The sequence below is a fragment of the Catharus ustulatus genome, chromosome 6 (assembly GCF_009819885.2).
Source record: "Catharus ustulatus isolate bCatUst1 chromosome 6, bCatUst1.pri.v2, whole genome shotgun sequence".
Classification (NCBI taxonomy): domain Eukaryota; kingdom Metazoa; phylum Chordata; class Aves; order Passeriformes; family Turdidae; genus Catharus; species Catharus ustulatus.
In genome coordinates, this window is record NC_046226.1 from 58121390 (window position 1) to 58139597 (window position 18208).

Below are 18208 nucleotides of genomic sequence, written 5' to 3' on the forward strand. Positions count from 1 at the left end.
CCTCTTTGTTCCCACCATCCTGCATTGGGACATTAAAACCCCGACTAAACATTTTAGGCTTTGGAGAGCAACCAGAAACATTTTTAAGTCTTGCTCTTGACTAAAAGTATACTTCTTGAAGCAGCTGTTTTGCACAAATAAAGACTTACTACTGTATATAGATCTGAAAACAAGCCCAGCAACTCATCTGACTGACTTGATTAATTTTTAAGAATTCCATGAATTCTTATTGGTCATGAAAGCACTGTTGTGTTACAATTGCCTAAGTAACACAATTCTCTGTCAGTTTGGTGTAGAAAATGGTTACTCAGGTAGTACAAGATGAATAAAGTGGTAAGAAGCTCCAGGAGCAGGGACAGCAGCTGCGAACCGAGCCTCATGAGTTAAGAGTTAAATTTCTTCATAGCAGCTTTTATGGGTCCAAGTTTTGGGTTTGTGATAAGAACAGTGTTGATAACAGAGAGCTGTTTTAGATATCGCGTAGCAAGGAGTGCTTGCTCAGCGTGCAGGTCCGTTCTGCTCCGGTGGGTGCACAGGCAGCTTGGGAGGGGACACAGCCGGCACAGCTGAGGCCGTATCAAACATAATCACGCACCCTGTTCTCAGGCACACCTCCTAATTTTCGGGGCTGTCCCGCCCAGGCCAGGACCCCCCCGTCTCTCCCCTTCCCCCGGCTCTCCCCGCCCGGCCCGCCCCGCCCCCGCGGGCAGTGCGCATGCATGGGCCGGCCGCGCCGCCCTGAGTCACCGCTCCGCTCCGAGCCGCGCCCCGCAGCAGCGGCAACGCGGCCACCATGAACCGCTTGGGCAAGAAAGCCAATGAGACCCTCATCGAGATGGCTCTGTCGGCGGACGGTAGGAGAGGGCGGGGAGCGGGGGTCGCGGCTCTGTTCCGCCCTTGCCCTCCGGGGGTCGGCGGCGCTTCCTGCCCAGCCCGGACTCCGGGCCCGTGGTAGCGGCGCGGGTGGGAGGCAGCGGAGCGGAGCGTGGTGTGGTGTGGGAGGTCTGGGGGGCTCTGCTTCCTCCCCAGCGTCTGTAGGTCGGCGTCTCTGAGATGGGGCAGATCCCGGCTTGAATCCTGACCCCTCCTGCATTGAGCTTTTAATCCTTCGGCTTCCACTTGAGAAGAGCAAAAACCACTTTTCCATGAGCATGAGCCAACTATGATTAAGTCTTTATAATCCCCAAATAAACCTTTAAATAGGCTCTCATATCACCACCGAGAACAAAAGAACAGGAACAAAAACCGGAGAATCCGCTAGGTTTTTATCTGAAGAGGCACAGCAGATAGCAGGCGCCTCAGCAAACTTCAGGTGCCCGGAGCAGCGCTGGGATGGGCGCTGGCTCTTGGGGACAGGACACTCAGGCTGCCCTACAAGGAGACTCAGAGCAAACCGGCTCACCTCACTCTGCAAGGTGTGAGCAGCCTTCTTCCCCATCCCAGATGTGCTGGCACCCCTCAGCTTCGGATAGACCCTGCAGCAGGGGATTTCTGTCAGGGCCTTGCTTTTTTTGCAATAGCCATGTTGCAGTTTCCACTTCACGTCAGTATGGTATGTCGTTACTTATAATAAATGTGGTCATGTTAGGGTTTTGTAAAATAACATGAAGCAAGTGTGTGTTTATCAGCACCTCACCTAGCAACGTGAATCAACAGCCAGATGTAATAGAGCACATTGATATTTTCAGAATGTGACTGTATAGGTTTGTTTGTTTTTTTTTAAAAAAGGAAAATGCTGACCTAAAAAAAATAGTGGGAATAATGCTTTGCCATCAGTCCTGGAAGTGAAAAATCTTAAAGCAGGAAAGAACCACTAAGTGTTGTCTTCTCAGGTTGTCTGTTCTCCTTTACAGCTTGACTACACAGTCTCTTAGAAAAACGTATATAGTGCCATTTTAAACTGCTCGAGCACTAGTGGCAAATAATGATTTTCAAAATATTTGGCAGTCTTGTTTCAGAGAGGTATGATGGCACTATTGACCGGGAAATTATCCAAAATAAGCTGTTTATAGCGACAGCAAGGAGGGGTGTCCAGTTGTGGGGATGCAGGCATCTGCTGCAAGGGTCAGACAAAAGTTTACCCTCTCTGGGATGGCCTGGTGGAGCTGACAGTATTCTTAGGAAGCTGAGCAGAGGGATATTACAGCCTCTTGGCCAGTAATCCTGTTCCAAAGGGGATGTGAGAGACCTGAGTCATCGCCCATTCCGCTGCCTGGGAGCAATGAAAAATGCTGGGACTGAGCTACTCCCTCCATGGGTTGTTCTTCTGAAGTACCTTGAGACTAAAAAATATTTACAGAGCACACAAAATACTCCCATTTAGGGAATGATTCTATGAAGTCAGATTTCTAAACTTCATTCCACAGTTATTCAGTTTTCCCATGAGCCTTGTGGGGTTTTTATAGTCATAATAGTGAATAAAAGGAGACTTGAGGGGTTTCAGTGTCCAAGGATGTTAAGGAGGATTTGCCCTACAATAGCACATAACTCTCCATACAAAATCATGTTCAAATTCGGTTCAATTTTGTTAATTAACCTCTTTTCTGAAATAGAAACAAATTAAATATGGGACGAAGTAAGTAGGCTTTTTAAAGTTTATGTTAATTTGTTGCCTGAAAGTCTCTCAAGGTTAAGAAAACCCTGAAAAACTTCCTTAAATTATTGTTTAGAAAAGTTAACGATGTACATACACTGCCAGCAGGACTTCTTACAGATCTAAATACTTCTACAGACTATCTTAATAATAAACACAGATCTATAGACTTCTTGTAGACCTTTGTGGTTTTAAGGAAAAGACTCCTAAGGTTCTGGATGTCTAATATGTACAGGCAGGGCCTGTGTAAGTCCATAGGAACAAGGCAGGAGAGAACAATCTGCTACTTATTTTAAGACATGTTTGTATTTGGATAGTATGTGAGTATTGAATTCTGGTTTACTATTGCTTTTCATTAAACTTGAATGCTGGGGAATAGGTAATGGGGAGGCAAAACTATATACCAGCAGTAGAAAGTTTTGCTTGCTTGTTTAGAGCCTGTGTGCCAAAACTTTTACCTTGAAGGAAGCTTACTGCTTCCTGCTGAATTACATCTGTGTGAGGTAAAAATTCACATTTTTGTGTGTGTGATACTGCTTTCTGTAGGAAGGTGTGTGTAATTTACCCCAGATATTTAAGTCTAAGAAAACTGAACTTGCAAAATTGGGATGTAAATATCAGAGGAGGAAGACTGCAATATGTTGCTAGGATTATTTATGTATACATTCACTTCCAGTAACTTTTTTTGTCCCCAGCATGTTCATGCTACAGTAGCTGTGTTGTGGGATATATCCCAAGCCTGCCAGTTTTCTGGAAGCTTGCATTTGGCTCCATGCCATGATTTGAATTATGCTGGCCTTATACATACACAGCTCCTTTTCCAGAGCTTCCAGGAGCCTGGTTTGTGCTGAAAATGCTCTAAGTGGTCTAAATTCAATTCTTTCTTAGATTGGTTGCCATCTTGCTTGTTTCCCTCTGAGAAAAGTGGAAAAACATCAGGGAAAGCCAATGGCATGACTTGCAAACGGTGCTTGTGCCAGAGTGTTGCCATCTTGCAGCACCTCAGCATCCAGGGCCAAATCCTGCTGTCATTTAATAAACTGATGCTGCACTTATTTGAAGAGAATTCATGGCAGTAACGTAAAATACAGGCCTCTGTTCAAAACTACATCTGTCTCTAACTCTGTCGCAGTGTATGTAGTAATTTCTGATCTATTTGTGGAAACGTTGAATGGGATATCATGTTCCCACAGGCTAAACCAAAGGGTTTGTTAAGAGGAAAGCTGTTCAAAAGTTTGTTCTTAGGGAATAAAATAAAAGCTCTATAAAATTTAGACATAGTTCATAATATAAAAGGCAGGGGAGAAAATGCTCTCTTAGCCCAACCAGTGTCTGGTTTCTGAGTGGAATTTCTTTATTGGCTGCCATGCATTACTGTGGGCACACAGTATAAATACAGGTTGGTTATTGGAAGTTAAACCTTTTTGTAACAGAAAACTCCCATTTGTAGGGAACCTGCTTTTGGGAACTCATTCCAACAACTTGTGTCATATCACTGTATAACTGTGATGCTTTTAATGTGAAAAATGAAAACATCAAGCCCATTCCACTGCAGCTGTTAAATACGGATTTTTCTCCAAAGACTGTCAGTTTTTTTAAAAAATTGCTCTTGGACAGCATTTTCACTTTAGGTGAGAACCCTGCAAGTGAGATTAAACTCACTGTCTGCAGTTCAGTGAGTAGCAAAGGAAGGATTAAGTCCCTTGCACGCCATTTAAATCCAGTAGCAATTACGTGGGATATTCAGGCCACGTTTTGGGAAGCTGGGAAATACAGCTGGATTCACAGAATCGTTAAGGTTGAAAAAGACCTCTAAGGTCCTTCAGCTGCAAAACTGGGTGATGGTCCTGCCATCACAGCTGAAGGTGTTTTAGTCCCTTTGTAACTAAGGGCTTACAATTGCACCCTCTTGTTCAGAATATGAAAGAAAATGCTCTGCAGCTGTCTCTCCCTCACAGCAGTTCCTGGAGGAATGGTTTGGCTCAGCTGAGGGGCAGAGGTTCTGGATTGTGGATGCCAAATAAAGCCATCAGAATCTCTTGTGGTGTAAGGCAGAGTGATGTTCTCTCAGTGGTTCCCTCTCCAACAGTTTGTTGCTAAGGCATTGCCTGGTGTGCTATGCTGTTCTGAGGTGCTCCCTGTGGAAATAAACAGATAACTGTACTATAAAATGAAAGTGCACTTTAACCTATACGTACAAAGACTTAATAATTACTGTGATACGAGGAAACACTAGGATAAGATAAAAGGGCACTGATGAAAATGTCCTTTCTTAACCATGCTTGAGAACTGTTGCAATATAATTTGTAAAAAAAAAAAAACAAACCCAAACAAATAAGCAAAAAAACCCCACTGAGCAACGAAATACCATTGTCTTCATATTTTGTATCTTTAAACCAGTGAGTTGCATATGCACATGGAGGAGACAAATAGTCATCTAACCTAAACATGTCATTAAGAAGTTATAGGTAATGTAAAAATGTGATAAGATGTTTAGAGACAAGGTAATATTGCAGTGAACTTTTGCACTAGTTTTTATTGCGATCTGGGGATTGAACCAAAAAGCAGTGTAATTACCAGGTTGTATTTTCTTATCTAGCAGTAATTTTATTGTATTTGGTGATAGCTTTCCACGTGCATATGTGTATAAATGCAGAAAGTGGAAAGAAGGTTCTAGTGTTGTACTGCTAGGGATAGGTCTTGCAATTGTAATATAGTTATGGAAGGATTTACAGTTATTTGTTATACTATTACTTGTTTACAGTTAAATGTGCTAAAGCTGAATAACATTTCAGGAATTATTTTAGGTTAAACATTGTGTGTATGGTTACACATTGTGTAATATTGTGTATTTTATTGTAACAGCTGTAACATTTTGTGTTTGATTAAACACTGTGTGAGGGAGGAGCTGAGTCTGTTGGGATTTATTTGCCTGGATTTTACTATATAAATGTATGTTTTTCATTGAAACCTAAAGCTGTTAAAGCTGTGGTGTTCATGCCTTTGTTCACCCAGGAGAACCAGTAGACGTGGTGAAGTTCCAAACACTTTTTTTAGGAAGTGAGTATATCTTTGCATGAAGGGCAGAATCCCAAGGGATTCCTGTCTTCTTCACTAGGCTCACATGGGTAAATATGAAATTTGAGGCCTTTGGCAAGGTAGCAGAAACTCCAACAAACCATGTGGTAGGACTCATGATGCAGATGGTTGTCCTTTCATTTTCTGTGCTAGCCCTAAATTAGAAAGGGCCCTCTGGCTTGTTATTCACAGGAGTTGTCCTAACTGTTGGGTAGGAAATCATAAGTCTATGTTTGCACAATTTGTAGTGCTAGAAATATACCATGCCTACAAGTAATGGCTAGCAGATGTGGTTTTGGACCACTTGGTTCTTCAAACCACTTTGCCTACTTCAATTCTTTTAGTTGAGTGGTGCTTACAGAAAAAAGTTTAGGCAATAGAAGCCATGGCCCATTGCCCTGACCATTTTCTTGATTGACAGGAACAGTTTCTATTTAGGAACAGTACAGGAATTCCAAAGTTGTTCCATCATTTTTAAAGTAACTTGGACAAAAATGCTAATTATTGCAATTCTTGTAAATCTTGCAAATCTTGCGTTTGTTTATAAAATGTCTTCCTATACTGGTATGTTTTTATGTTGTTCAATGTGAGAAAATTAAATACTCAGTGAATACAGTGGCAAAATTTCCAATGGTACATTTTATTGGAAGCATTACCAAAAAGTATTGAGTGAGGTAGATGATAAAGAACCAGAAGGAATAAAAATTTGCAGATTAAATTGACCATCTGAAGTTAAATGTCTGGATAAAATGAAACTGAGGAATACCACCAGAGGACAGTAAATTTGAGATGATTAATTTTAAAAAAATTGTTTCCTAGCTTATGTATCCCTTTTCATTTACAGCATCTATAGAAGATCTCTCATACAAGGTCAGGAATGTAATGTGTGTGCAATGAATGAATAGTGCATTAGGCCCTCCACTACTTTTGGGCACTTGTGTATTGCAGATGTGGAAATAAATTGGAAACTGTTGCCTAAGGGTTTACATCAGCGATTTCACTGGAAGTTGGAGAAATACATTAATGAATGATGCTTTGAGGTAAATCTCTGGGCACACTAGGAAAGCGGGTCTGTGCTTCACACTTCTTGAAGTGCTCATGGTTCCATTGACTGTGATAAAAAACATTCCCACAGTTCCTCTATCTTACCTTGAAGGAGAGGTGAGAGCACCTGGCACTTTCATGTATGTGCAAGGCCATTGCTGGAGTTGTTTGCCTGCCTCTGCAGTCAGATAGTGCTGATAACATCTGTCCCCAAATATATAAATACTCTTAAGGGCAAACAAACACAGCACTAGTGCTCCATGAGTTGTCAGAACTCCTGCAGTCTGGTGTTTCTACCACCCTGTTCTGCTGAGATTTCTTTATCATTCTAGTCCCTCTTACTTGCATGCACGTAAATGCTGTACAGTTCAAAAATACCTGACTTTATCCAACTATTCCTAGTCTGGGGTTTCTTTTTTAATTGCATTTGAACTTATTAATCAGTTTATGTGTATCATTCTGCAGAACAATGATACCTGGAAGGTCTGAATGCTCACAGCATGCTTTGAGTGCTGATACCTAAAATACAGCGATGGCTGTTGCTTGAATTGCTTTAAAATGCTGTGCTCATTGGTTTTTTTGCTAAACCAAATTTGCACAACTTCTCGTTTTATTTAAAGTACTCCCTTTTTTGCTATCCTGGTGGCTTTTAATCTAAAGCAGAGAGGTGGCTTTGTGGTTCTTTAAAAGGGAGGCAGCTGAGGGTAAACGTCCCGGTGTGGTTTAAAATGCCCAGTTACTATACTAGAGATTTGGACTAGGATTGCATGTCTTTTCCAAATGCTAAATGATATTTTCTTACTGTTAGGAACAGATTTCCAAATATTTATGCCTATGTAAAAGAGTTATTTTTCTGATGTGTTGATAAATAACTGTTCTCTGGAAGTACCTCTTTAATAGTAAAACACATGAAGAAAATTAATACATCAGTGAAGCAGCCTATACTCGAATGCAATCTTCTTCTTTTTAAGGGACTAAGAAAATCTTTTTAAATATTGCCAGTAGATTTGCTTGGATTCGCTGACAATGTTTTCGTTGTTAAATAGTTCTAAATCTTTAGAAGCATCTCTGTGTGTGCGTGAATCACCACTTCAGACATCATCTTAAGATTGAACCTTTGGCTGAGCAGCACAGTTATTACTCTTCAGACGATGCCATCTGGAGTAATAACCTTATTTTGCTTTCTCACGAGTCAGCTATGTGGGTCTCCAGTTCCCAGTGGTAATTCCATCCAGCTCTGGAGGATATGCTCAGTATGTGCATAAACTTGGTTGATAAGTCGTTGTAAAGCTGCTTTCCTTAGATATGGAAGCATTTGCAGTAGTCATTATGGTGCTTGCTTGGAAGAAGTGGATTTCTCTTTCCTGTTGACCAGGCCAGGTGATCGAATAATGTCAGGGAGTTTGTTAAGATGGTAACTTCAAGACATCTAGGGATAACATTTTCTTTCATAGCATGTTAAAGATGAATGTTGGGAATTTGCTTCATAGTACAAAGTAGCTACTTCATAACAACTGCAGTGTAAGTTTCAGGATTTGTTAGGATTTTTGTTGGTTTGTTTGTTTTCATTTTACCTGGACTGTCAAAGTTTTGCTCTGGAGATAGGCATGTGTGTTAACTAATATGCCAATATATCAAACATATATGGAACAGTGTCAGTGGCCTGCAAACTCCTTGCTTGGTTTTGTTGGCTGAAAAGGATGCTGCTGTTGTGTCTGAGAAAATTGTGGAAATAATTGAAAGCAGTATTTTGGAAACAATACCGAAATAGCAGAATCAGTAGTAATGCTGTCTTACTGCTGCTAAACAATGCAGTTTATCAACACCCTCATGAGAATCCTATCTGTGGCTTTTCCATTGGAATAGCTCTATCAGAGGTCTTAGGTGTGCAAATGCAGATGATTTTCTAGTTTTAGTTGCAAAACAAATTTTGATCCCTGGAAATGTCTCTTCACCTGCCACCTGATCTTGGAAGCATCTCATGTGTAAATGTTTTTTAGTGGTATAAACTGTCTGTCAGTTTGTACTTGGTGCGGATGAATCAGAGTTACAGAAGCTGGGAAAAAAGAAAACTTGAAAAGCCTTCTCTTACTCTGTTTTCTGATGCAGAGTTGCTCTGCACACCAGCTGCACATGCCCAGCTGTACCTCAAGTACAGCATCATCAGCCAAGCTTTTTTCTTTGCTGTCTCCCAGCAGACTTGGATTTACTGAGGATGCTGAAGTAAAAGGATTGTTGTCTTCCAGGGAAATTGCAGATTAGGTACAGTTAAAGGGGCTGGAACATCCATGGCTGTGACTATGCTTGTAATTAAAAAAACCAAGGATTTTATCAATGGCTTTCAAAGATGAGTAGCACAGTCCAACTACATCTGTATGGCTAAAATCCCTTCTCTCCCTAGCAAGGCAGACTTCTCCATGCTGTTTTGAAGACCAGGCTCCAGTGTCCTCCAGATTGTACTTCTTCTCTATCTAGGAGAATGCTGGAAGCTGAAACCATTCTTCAAAGTGCACCAATGGTTGAGTGAGAAGTTGTGTGGTTAGGTCTGTCCTGGGCTTTTACTTGCCTGGTCAAGGCACCACTCTGTGGCCAGGACATGACCTGTGATAAGCTGTATTTCTCCTGGAGAATGTGCAGTTCCTTTTTTGATGCAGCTTGGCTTGCTGCAGCTGTTACCAGAAAACAGGGTCAATGGGAGGCCTTGGTTTGCAATGCCGTTGTTACTTTTTTGGAGCAGCACTGAACACATGTACTTTTGCATTTTCCTAACTCATCAGTTTTGCCACAAACAGAAAAAATGATTCCAGCACTTCAAACAAATTTGAACTATTATAGAATTTCTGATTGTTTAATTACACAAGAAGCCATTTTTATGCTTGTTACAGAAATTGTAAGATTACAATAATGAAAGTACCTTTTATTGTGAGTAAACTATTTATATTTTAAGAAATTAAATCGATCTTGATTATATTCTTCAGTACTGAATGTTAATTTGTGTTGTGGGCTACTGTTGTTCTCATCATTTGGGTCTGTAATTGAAGTAGAAATGGTCTGTAATTCTTGGGGGTGGCATACCAAAAGTTTCTAAGTAGGTTGCCCTGTGGTTGGGTGTAGTTTGGGACAGCATATGTTGTCTTACACTGCAGAATTATAGGCCATACAAAGCTTGCTTATTTACAGCAACATGCACACTGCCAAGGCACATGTGTTTAAGGAGTTACAAATAGCTGTGTGAAGAATTGTAAGGCTGTTGAAGACACCAGTTACATTGGGAAAGAGGCATTTCTTTCAGCTAGGATATGTGCACTCCCATGAAAGCCAGTGATTTGAACAAACAGTAAAATGATAAATTTCTGAAATAATTTAGTGAGCTTTAATAGTCATAGAGTTTTGTACTGGAGTTAATTTTGAACAAAAAACATTTCAAAGAGTTTCTGCAATTTTTACAAACAAATTTTATGATAAAGGGCCACTAAATTTAGCATTAAGTGTCTTTGTTGTTCTTGGCATGCAGATATTTCTAGATCTGTTTATATACATAAAAGTATGTAGTGCTGGAGAACAAGGGCATACCCTTAAATATGGAATTTTATCAGAGTATTATTGTTTTACTCCATTTTAGATATTAAGCAGTAATTAAATGAAGAATTTTTAAGGCATTTTCTTGGCTGGTAGAAACTATTATGGTCCTCCCTGCTGCTGATAAGGAAAAGTGGCATCCTTGTTTGTGTTGTTGAATAAGGTGCCTGGACAAAAAGGTGAATGTTGGTGTTCCAAGAGGAGCCTGCACCATTTTCTGTCTAACTCACAGCCTCTGGTATCCAGGGCTTATTCTTTTGCTTTATATAGCAGCTGTATTTTGTAATGGATAGAGAGAATTAGGAAATGGGTTCATGTTAAAGTGAATTATACTTCTGGTTCTTACTGAAGTGTTTTCTCCTTTTAAAGATGACATTGCAATTCTCACCAAGTTCAAGCCATCATCCTCAGAAGGTACTGTAACTAACCCATGTTTTACCTTCCTCCCCTTTGTCTGTTTGCTCTGTCCTTTCTTTTTTTTCCTTTTTGCTGGGAGCCTCTTGGTAATCACACTTCAGTTAATGTGAGTCATTGGTATTGCATATGAGCCAGGCCTTTTGCAATGGGATTTGCAAGTCAATTGTTGGCTATCTGTTGGCAGCTGTCCTCGTTGAGATCTAATTGTGTATTTACATTCATGGTGCTTGGTGCATTTCTGGGATGGGGCCTCTTTACACCTTCCTACATGATTCTCGTGTACCTTGCTTGTGCTGCTCATGTTCAGAAATCTGATTACATGTTTTACAAGGAGTGAACATACTGAGTATAATGTATGTTTTGCATTCTCTTTTTACCTCCTCATGTGCTACTCTAGAGTTATTCAGGTTTATTTCAGTGGAACAGAGATAGCAAGAGGATTTCCTTCCACAAGTTGCATAAGTAATCAGCTATGGTACTAGGAAAGCATTTAAAATGTGGAACTCTGAATTATATTTGTTCTGAGGTTAGACTTTCACAATTAGAGAGGGGATAAAATCCAGAAAAACCCCACACAAAGGCAATTAGAGGCCATTGAATCAGTTCAAGTTCCCTCAGCAATAGAAAATAGAATGTTCCTGCTACAAGGACAAAGTGCCACACTGTTCCTGGCCTGGAACAGAAGAGTTGTGTGACAAAATGTTTGGGCTTTCTGCTCTTGGGCCCTGGTGGTACCTTTGGCCAAGTCTGCAGTACCCATTCTGAATAGAGACACCATTTTTAGGGGCATGGTCTAGATTTTGATCATGTGTTTTCAAATCTACTTATCCTTTTCCACTGGTGGTGGAGTGATTTAGATGCCTGATTGAAGAGACTGATCTACCTAATCTCTAGAGAGATGGTTGTTTACAAAAACCTTCTTGGAGCAGGAGCCTAACTTAGGAGCTTCAGAACTGTTCTCCAGAGGAAACTGGTGATAGTTTTAATTTAGAGGCAAAAACCCAGCCACTACCTTGATCCAGTTTAAGATTATGAAGGTACTAAATAGGATTTTCCCTTTAGCATTAACATTTTAGTAACAGTGTCTTTAGTGAAATGACTGTCTGTGGGAAAGTCATGATGGAGTTCACTACTGTTAAAATGAAGGCATATTTTTTTGTTTGGTTTATCATTGTTGTTGTTTTGGAGCTGTTTTTTTGGGAGGATTGTTTGCTTGCTTTTTGAACAAGAAGTTAATTACTTAAGGTCATATTACTATTCTTGATTCTGTTGTCATATCTCCATTACATGGGCATTTGGAATCTTGAGATTATACATCATTGACTCCTTAGCAAAAAACCACACCCCAGTTTGATTTTGAGCAAACACTTCCAGAGGTAATTGAACTTTCATAACCGAGGCAGCAAAGCTCTGAGTATGAAACCCTCTTAGACCTAGCAGATATTTGATACAAGAAAGCTAAGTGATGACACCAGATTTTTTTTCTGTCACAGTTAAAAATACGTTTCTGTGAATGCAAGGTTACACCAAGGTAGTACAGACTGAGTATATTGTGTCTAACAGCATTTCTTCCCCTCTGAAGAGCCATTCTGGAAGATTTTATGTATTATGAGTATTATTTTCCATCCTCTACTTGTTCATAGTTCCATGCCTTCAAGGTCCACATCATTTTTGGATACAACAATATTTTTAAAAATGGGATGTATTTATATGAATCTCTTTTTCAATGTTCTGCAGGGGAAGAATGCAATGGACCTGAAACTATTTCAACTGCAGGATCAGAAATCCCAAGCAGCTCTGAGGTAAGGTGTTAATTAATGTACTACTTGGTAGGAAAGAAGAAGAATGGTTGTTGTGAAAAAGACAATTAGTTTTCAAAACCAGTATTTCTTCTAGATTGTCTTATACCTCCTTTTTATCCGTATAAAAATTTTCTTCCTGCATTGTTTTGAAAGCACAAAACCATGAATATGAGGCTCAGAAGAGACTTAGCAGTGCTAGTGCTACAACAGACTAGTGAGTAGTGTTAGAAAACAGTATGAGCTTAATGGTGTTTCTTGTATCAGTCTTGAAATGAAAATCACACGATCTTTAAATGTTTTGACAATTGGAAAAACATACTGTTTCTGCACAAACCAAACGTTTTGTTTTGTGCTGTGTATCATGTTGCTGGCTTGCTGGGAAATCAAGAGTTCCACTGCTCCAGGAACCTTGTGACAGTGCAGCAAGATTCACGAGAAAGCAAATGAAGATTTGAGTTACTAGAGTACCTCTTTATATGCAACATGAAAAGCATCATCAGCTATAAATTTTTTCACAGTATCTCATTGCTTAATATGTACAATACACAGTGTCTTGAAGAAGTAGCAGTGTGTGTCCACTTGAGAAACTGGTTCAAAATTAGTAGAAAATACATGATCTTTACATTGGTATTTTATTGTATTGTTGTTTATTGTTGTTGCATGCTTAGAGGAAGATAGAAAGTTTTAGATAGGAAGAGAAACATCTGGTCTGTCACTATAGGGTCTCATACTGGCCGTGAGCACTGATCAGACATTGTTGAATTGAGTGTTGAAAAACTGCAGCTGTTCTGCTGAGCTTCTTAAAAGTAAAACATCCTCAGTGTCTTCTGAGGACCAAATCTGGAGATGGTCACACAAAGACAGAACTCAGAAGGACTTCCTAGATTACACAACTCTTTGTGTTCTTAGAGTGTACAGCCATATCATCCCAATGTTTTCATAAATTTACCAGTTCCATTTTAAAACTTGTTCACCCTATTTATTCCCTTCTGAATCTGTGGTAGGAGTTGTAATCATCTTTTTCTCCAGGAGAATTTTCAGTGAACAACCATATCAAATGCTTCACTGAACAATGGCCATCATACCATGATAAGCTGATTCTGAGCTACTTACCAGAGTCTCTGAATGGATGGGGATGACCCATTTCACCAAAACTTGGAAGAAGTCACTTCATGACTTAGGACATATGATAAGGCAGGAAGCATGGGAGAAAGAGTGCAATGTGTGTCATGTATGTAGAAATAGGATTGGAACCTTGTTTGAAGGATGAAAGATTCACAATGGGGTGGGAAAGGAGGAGATTTTGATTTTCAGCATGTTCATGTCTGGGAAAAATATATCTGGTTATCCTCTCAAAAATCTCTCCTTGGTAACTTCATGCAGCCTTTTCTCTTGTTTTCTACTTACATGTTTCCTTGCATAAGTATTTTTGTTTTACTTTGTTATTAAATATCACAAAGTATTGTCATATAAGCAATATCAGTAAGTAGTTGATAAATTGGGGGTTTTGTTTTGTTGTTTTCATTACTCCCTCTGAGACAGCTTGTTTGGCCTTAGTTGGTTTCTGCAGACCAGGTGGTTATCTGATGTTTGCTTACATTTCAGTTAGTACTTTTCTGTGCTTTGCCCTCTCCTACCCAATCAACCCTAACACATTCTCATTATTTGATTTTTGCTTTCTGTGCATTAGTCAGACATAAAGTTACAGAGTTACTCTTGATCTTGTTCACACTTATCAGCCATGACAGACTTAGTTCTTGATGATTAATGTTCTAGAATTCAGTTTAAGTCTGTATTTAAAAGTTTTTCTATTAATTAATTGCAATAGTAAGATAGCTCCTAATATTTATCGGATTTTTTTTATATAATGCTAATCTTCTGTTTTCATGTGCTGTCACAACTTCAGTTTTCTTCTGTATAAACTGGAAGAATTTCTTTTCCCTCAGTTCTTTGCTAGGCTGCCTTAACATCCTTGATGCATTCCTGTATGAATTCATCAGGATCTTCTATCCCAGCATGGTTTCTCCTCCTTTCACCAAGGCCTTTCTGAGCTCAGATCAATATGCTTTGTTCTTGTTTTGACAGGTAGCACATATCTCTATTAAATGATTTTACCTGCATAATAGGTTGGTAATTTTCTTGTCACTTAAAAATGTTTCTGCAGTTAAAAACTATGAAGGTTTAGAATTCCTAAACAAATTTAAGTCAAGAAATTTAAAACAGAAATGGAATTCATTTAAAAAAACACTGGGAAAGAGTTGAATGAACTTACATTCAGATCACTACTTCATTTTGCTCAGGCTGTCTTTTCTTTTGGGAGAGAAAAAACATAACATCCCCCAAGACTATGCTCCTGTTCAGCAGCACAGAGAAGAAGCTAAGGCCTTATTGTTGATTTAGCAACAGAGGAGGGAAAAAGTAAATCTAGATTTAATATGGAGAACGGAAACATTGCCCATCCATAATTCAGTGGGAGCTTGGGTTTTCTTCTTCCTTCTGTAATTTGCAAAGGAATATGTGATTTGCATATAAGGAACGATGCAAGAAAAACAAATAGTGAAGAACAGTCTGTAGTGAAGCCTGCCAGCATATTGTTGGATGAAGTCCAGGACTCAAAAAGCATTAGAGCACCAATCAGTGATGCATTGGGTCCTTCATGATTTTGCATTCTTGCATGTATCACCCTGGATTTTTTTATGTTTTTTTTTAACTTCTTCTTCTTGAGTCTCTGTATTTTTCTTATTCTTTAATATCCCACAGGAACAAAAGAAATATGATCTTGGACTTGGAGTTCATCAGCTTTTCATATTCCAATACTTATAGCATAAGTAATTTCTAGATGCTTTGTCATGCAGGAAGGCAAGAAGATGTTTTCCACAAACAGCAGCCTGGAGAAGGGGGAGAAAAATTTATATAATGGGGGTATTTTCAAATAAGTGCTGCAATGGGAACTGCTTCAAATTATGGCCTTGTTAAATCAGTTATACAAAGACAACCACTTCTGTTAGGGATGGGCAACTGACTTGAGTGAATCCCTGCATAGAATCTATCTGAATCAGTCTTTATGGAGTTCTTGTTCCAAGAAATACATAAATGCTTCTGGAAGTCCTTTCAAGAAAATTGGAAAATGAATTAAATAGAACCTGAGAATGGTTTCTTCCTCTGTGCTTTCTATTTGTGCAGAGAGCACACTAGAAAAATATACAATGGTGTGTCTGCTCGGGGATTGCAATTAGATGTTCAGGTTACTTAAGTAAATGAAGATGAAACACACTGACAAAATAGAGTTCCTGTGCCTAAGAGGAAAAAAGATCACTCAATCATTTCAAGATTGGAGGAAAGGTTAAAAAATTGAGTTTGTATTACATTTTCTAATAGTAAGAGTTCAGGCCATTCAGATGGGATAAATGTAAAATTAGTACAACTTTTGTGCAAAATGGAATCACCAGTTTATCAAGATCTGTAGAGGTCCAGCTATACAGAGGACTATTTTTTATTCCAATTAAGAAATAATTTGAAATGTTTGCTTGGTGTGCATGTGGACTCCACCTCATAAAAGGCAGGTGGCCGTACTGCTTTCTGAGTAAGGCTGCAGGAACTGTGCCCTATTCTACCTGTAAGGAGTGTCTTGGTTTAGGGCAAATTTGGGAGGAAACCTCCGAATGGGGCCCTCAACTAGTTCAGGGAAGAGTGGAGAGAAGTGGAAAGAAACCTGTTTATTTAACAGGCAAAGCACTTCCCAGCACAAAAATGAACAACACCAAACAACAAAACCTCTCTCCGCTCTGACGAGATGACAAATTGAGCAGAGTCCCTTCCGTGGGTGCAGCCCGGCTCACTCAGGCTGTTCTCAGTCCCTTCCGTGGGCGCTGGGAAATGCCCCAGGCCAGGCCTGGTGTGCCACAGTGTGAGCTCCCGGTGCTCCTCTGGGCTTTTCAGTCCAGAGCAGGTTCAAACACTTCCAAGAAAAAGGGGAAAAAAACCCCACAGTCCAGGAGCCCCCTTTTTGCCTCAGCTACCCAGAAAAAACTAACTAAACGCAAAGAATAGTTTCTCCTGCCAGCCACTGCAGCCAGCACAGTCTGTGTGAAGGATGCAGGGAAGCAAGTGCAGTCTCTGATAACGACTCTGCACCGTTTCCTTTTCCACTTCACTCCTGGAAGCAGTCTTAAAGCTGCAGAATTTAATATTCAACACCAGCAGATGATTTGGGGATACAGGCATCATAAAGTCACCCCAAGACAACGGAGATAGGAATTTATTTTGCGCAGTTATACATTAAATTTTTACCTTTCTCTTAATTTCACATCAGTGAAATGCTGAAAGTTCCTGTTAATCATGATTTTCCATAACGTAACTTGATCATAAGAAAATCTGTGAGCAAGCTATCTTTAGTAAAGCCAGGTTAGCAGAATTAAATTGGCAAATTTATTAAAGCAATGGATTTTACCACAATTATGGCTTGATTCATAGGTTGTTCTCTTTTTTTAGAGCAGCAGATACTGAAGGTGTTACAAATTAATTGGTTGGGGATTTTTTCTGAAGGAACATGTTGTGCATTACTTTTCGTGCTTGTTCATTTCGCAGTTCAGAGGGGTGGATCTTCAAGTAGAGAAACATGAAATGCCATTGTTAATATTGCAAAGATAGACAAAGTTGATTTCAAAATCTAGAAAGAAGCACAAAAAGACTTCTTCCAAGTCTAACAAAAGCACGGGGGCTATTTTTGGGAGATCCAGAGTGCATTAAAGACTAAAGAGGGTGGATTCCAGAGTAAGAGGGACCAGCCCAACACTGCTGCCATCACTGCCAACCTTCTTGGTTTTCATCTCAACAAAGTTGGATTGAGTTGATTGTTGTTTTGCATGTCATATGTTACCTGTGCTGGAGCCCCTTTGTGCTGTACACAGACTTTGGCATATCATGAAAAAGCAGTGTGTATCTATTAGAGTATTTGAAATGTGCAGGACAAGGTGTGAGCACCCGTTTAAAAATAGTTAATCCTAATGACTTGAGCTAATTAATTTCTGACAGTTGTACTGAACAGAGTAAGATCCCATGAGTAACAGGAAAGCATTTAACAGAATGCACAGGAATGTACAAAGGCCTCTTTTACTAGCTGTGCGTCATCACCTCAGACCTTTGTGTTTCACTACATGTAGTAAAATTTTGTCTCTGAGTGAAGCAGTGTGGGCAATGAGGACCCGTGGGTGGCTAAAACCTGTATTTGCATCTAACCATGGAGGAGGTGGTGAGCAGTGGGTGGGAGGAGTATGGGGTGGAGAGACTGGATAAAAGCAGATGGAAGGGTGCCAGTGTGGATGGGAGGAATGTGTACAATGGAGAAGTCAGGAGCCGCAGGGCAGCACTGAAAAAAGCAAGACCGTTTCATTGGTGTTTAGTTTGTACAGTACTTTCCATGGCAAGTATTTACGGTGTATAATTGGAGAAAAACTTTCCACATAAATGTCTCAGCCCTTGATTCTCTACTAAAAGTGCAACTTTTTCCAGTAGCATCAGTGACAGGAGGATTAGACCTCTAAATCCAGTTCAGACTATCGTATAGTAAGAGCACAGTGCAGGTATTTATATTTGCATTATTTCTCAGGGGGTTCCTTGCAAAAAAACAGATCGATCTTTTTGTTTATTTTACTGCATTCTGAAAAGGACGTTATTGATTTACTTAGATAAGCAA

At 39.8% G+C, this 18208-nt stretch overlaps 1 protein-coding gene across 4 annotated transcripts in view; it reads left to right on the top strand.

Moving 5' to 3' along the window:
- The first annotated feature begins 724 nt into the window (after positions 1-724).
- The window catches only part of ANO5 (anoctamin 5), a 58096-nt gene continuing 40612 nt past the window's right edge, over positions 725-18208 (top strand). For 2 of the 4 annotated variants that reach the window (XM_033062915.1, XM_033062917.1), the window contains exons 1-3: positions 725-854; positions 10664-10708; positions 12449-12513. In XM_033062915.1, coding sequence (XP_032918806.1) covers positions 794-854; positions 10664-10708; positions 12449-12513 — 171 coding nt within the window. In that variant the 5' untranslated portion in view covers positions 725-793. The remainder of the gene's footprint in view (positions 855-10663; positions 10709-12448; positions 12514-18208) is intronic. The other 2 variants (XM_033062916.1, XM_033062918.1) reach the window with 1 other exon arrangement.